This window comes from Microtus ochrogaster, unplaced genomic scaffold (assembly GCF_000317375.1).
Source record: "Microtus ochrogaster isolate Prairie Vole_2 unplaced genomic scaffold, MicOch1.0 UNK2, whole genome shotgun sequence".
Taxonomy (NCBI): Eukaryota; Metazoa; Chordata; class Mammalia; order Rodentia; family Cricetidae; genus Microtus; species Microtus ochrogaster.
This window is the reverse complement of record NW_004949100.1, coordinates 9625008-9628556: the sequence shown is the minus strand read 5'-3', so window position 1 is coordinate 9628556 and position 3549 is coordinate 9625008. Positions and strand designations below refer to the sequence as shown.

Sequence of the window (3549 nt, the reverse complement as noted above, 5' to 3'; positions counted from 1 at the left end):
GGAGTCATCCATACAAGTTAGGCTCCTGCCTTTCCACAGAAAGAGAGGGAGGGAGGGAGGGAGGAAGAGAGAGTGTGTGTTAGAAGTTCTAGTTTCTAAAATAAATGAATTAAGGAAAGGGGGTGGAGAAGAGGAGAGGAACCGTCTGTTACTTTCAATAGGGATAAGTAAGCCTCCTCTTTAGCCTCCGAGACAGTGAGTGGCAGATGAGAAATGAGTGGGTCAAGAATCCAATCTGTGCTCCCAGGGTGGGGTGGACCTTGAAGGGAAGTCTCGGGAAGTTCCACAGGAAGGCTGACTGTGGGTTGGCTGGGTTGATTCCTATGAACCTGGTAAGTCTGGCTCAGGGGACTGTGAGAGCCAGCTTCTCTTCTTTGGTATCTATTGCCATAGAAACAGGTACTACTGGGCCTTAGCACGCTGAGTAGGAGCTAGGGCTCCCTTTTGGCAAAAGGTTTGGGGAGTAAGGGAAGGGAAACCGGAAGGCAAAGCTGATCTCCCCTCTTCCACCCTTCTCTCCTTTCCTCCTTCTTATCTTCTTTCCTGTGTTTCCTAACCAAGGAGTGGCTAATGTCCGCACAGACTGTTTCACAGGCGTTTCCTAAACAATATCAAAGGATCATAAGTTCATGTTTGCACGCATTTATCTTCCACTTCTGAAAACTTCCTGGTTAAGCAGATCTGGCAGTGAAGTGTTATGGCACAGTGAGTTGATTTTAAAATTAATCATGTTTCAGTTGACGTACAGAGGAGTGGGTTTCACTGGGGGTATTTATATATATCATTGGGCTTTGCTCATAGAGATTTTTAAAAAGAAACTCTTGTGTTTTTTTAGTGATTAAAGTAAGTCTGTCTCTGTCTCTCTGTGCACGTGTGTGTATGTATTCTTGCACACAAGCATGTAAGTGATGGGGTGCTTGGGGTGGCAAGGTTGGGAATAACCCTTTCTGGTCCATGAAACATGCTTGTACTATAGAACTGGGATGATTAATTTGTATGTCTGTCTGGCTAGGCCATGCTAGTCCAACGGTATTCTAGATGTAGCTCTCAGAAGGCCTGGAGATGTGATAATATGTTATAAAGTAAGTTTTTAGTGTGGCACACTGGCTGTTCTACTCCAAGTGGCCTTGTTCAAGCAGCCAAAAGGCTCATGAAAAGGGATGAAGTTCTCTGGAGAGCAGGACGCTGTCCTTCCTGACTTCCTGTGGAACACAACGTGACACATGACAACGTGACACATGAAGTCTTTCCCCAGCCTCTACCCTGTTGGGCTGCACTGAAGATTTTGGACTTTCCATGATGGTGTGAGATAGTTCCTTGAAATAAATAAGATGAATTTGCTTTGGTCCATACACTCACACCTACAGGGCTGCTGGTTTTCTGAAGAACCCCAACTAGAGCAAAATGCTGTAGGGTAAGGGGCTTCCATGTTCTTTGCCTTTGGATCTCTGGTACCTGTTACCAGATACATTCTAGTGGCTGAATGGACCAGCATTATAAATGAATAAATGTGGACTTGGATAAGTATGGGAGCTGCAACTTTCTATCTTATTTTCACTTTAAACAGTTGAGAAATCACATTTCAGCTATGGGCTTGCACTATTTTTTTTAAAAACATTTTAAGGATATTTTAAAATTAAAATGTAATTACACAGTTTTGCTCTGTGTCTTTTCCTTCCTCCAGCTCCTCCCACGACACACCCACTTCCCCTCAAATTCTTTTCAAGATGTTATTGTTACATATATATTCATAAATATGCAAGTACAAGTACAGTGTGCTGACCACTTGGTATTAGAAAATCAATTAGAGGCTCTTCTTTGGGAAGAGACTACAGCTCTCAGCCTCTCTGTAGTTCTTACTTTTTTGCTGGTTATTTATGTAAGGATGGAGCCCCATGAGGTTTATCCCTTCCACATTCCTGGGAAGTTGGGGTGTTTGTCATCAGGAATGAAAAAGGAGTTCAGACAAGTCAAGGAGCTGTTCCAGCAAGGATGCCCTGGGAAAATGTCTTCCTAAGACACCGGAATGGTTGTACTGGGTCCAGTTCTGAGCAATGAGCTCCAGAGGTGTTCTTCCGCTGGGGTAAGGACTCTTTCCCCAGCAAATGTGCATGTTTCAAGAAGATGTCAATGCATTTTTATACTTTTGATGTTTCTTTACAATGAAAGCTAAATACTTCTATTGGGTTACCACCCGCCCCATGGCAGTGCGGCTAGAAATCCAGATGAGTAATTGGATGTTGATTCCTAGAGATGATAACTAGAGATTCTGGTTAGAATGAAACAGTTAGAGGGTTTAGTAGGCAATATTCTCTAGATATATAGACTCAGACATACAGATATCACCACCAAAAGATGTCTGTTTCATTTTGTTATAAGAAAATATCTGAGGCTGGGTGTTTTATAAAGATCATAGTTAAATAATCAAAGTTAATAGTTAAAGAGGATCAAGAGCTGGTCCCGAGGCATCAGTTTAGATCTGTTGAAGACCCCATGGTAGGTAGTATCGCAAACGTGAGTCAGTATGGTAACAAAGCTCCAAATGGCTTACTAGAAAGCCAGAGAACAATTACTGAAACTGTTTTAGTCTTTTATAGGGGCATGCCCCTAATGTTCTTTTGATCTCCCATGGTCCCATCTCCAAAAGGTCACATGTCTTCTTAACCTTGTCATGCTAGAGACCAAGATTCCAACACGTGAACCTCCAGAGAGCTTATACCATGCCAATAGATTTAGTGTGGGAATGCTCTCTTGATTATGGAGGCTGAGTAGTCTGATGAGCTGCTCTTTGGAAACTAGAAAACCAGGAAAACAGGCAGTGTCAGTATGAATTACCTTAGATCACTGCTTTGTCTTCGTTCCCCTTTGAAATTCCCATAGTAATCATCTCCAGGTTGTTGCAACATTTGGGCACATGACAGCACACGTGTGAGAGACTACTGTTTCAGTGAACTTTGGATAAAAGGTTAAATTTGAGTCAGGCAGCAGCCCACTTGCGGTTCACCACCAGAAACGATAGGATGTCTTTTTATATCCGCGACGTACTTTCTAGAAGTCTTTTATTTTCTATGACTTTTGGAGTGGCCAATGGAAACAATTTGCAGGTGCCATTCCTGTGTTGAATCAGTTCTGTAATTAGGATTAAGCCTAGAAATATATGGCTGATCAGATCTAGATCAGATGTGGAACCTTAAGGTAAATAGTCAATAAAAAAATGGAGATTATGTGGTAATGACATGATCAAAAAAATTATTTTATTTTGATTATCTTGAACTTAACCCGACCTGGCATCATCAGGAAGAGGGTCTCAATGAGGGACTACATACATTGGGTTGGTCCAAGGGCATGTCTGTGCAGGATTGTCTTAATTAAGTTAATTAAAGTGGAAAAACTTAGCCCACTGTGGGTGACAGTGTTCCTTCAGCAGGGGGATTCTGCACTATGTAAGAATGGAGACAGAGATGGACATGAGTAACGGAGGAGCAAGTGTATATGCATGTGTTCACTTCCCTGTGCATACATGTGCCCTTGACTGTGCATGTGTTCACT

At 42.3% G+C, this 3549-nt stretch overlaps 1 protein-coding gene across 1 annotated transcript in view; it reads right to left on the bottom strand.

Moving 5' to 3' along the window:
• Acod1 (aconitate decarboxylase 1) overlaps nt 1-2906 on the bottom strand; it is a 27375-nt gene extending 24469 nt beyond the window's left edge. The window contains exon 1 of the mRNA XM_005365460.2: nt 2836-2906. Coding sequence (XP_005365517.1) covers nt 2836-2906 — 71 coding nt within the window. The remainder of the gene's footprint in view (nt 1-2835) is intronic.
• Nucleotides 2907-3549: the final 643 nt, after the last annotated feature.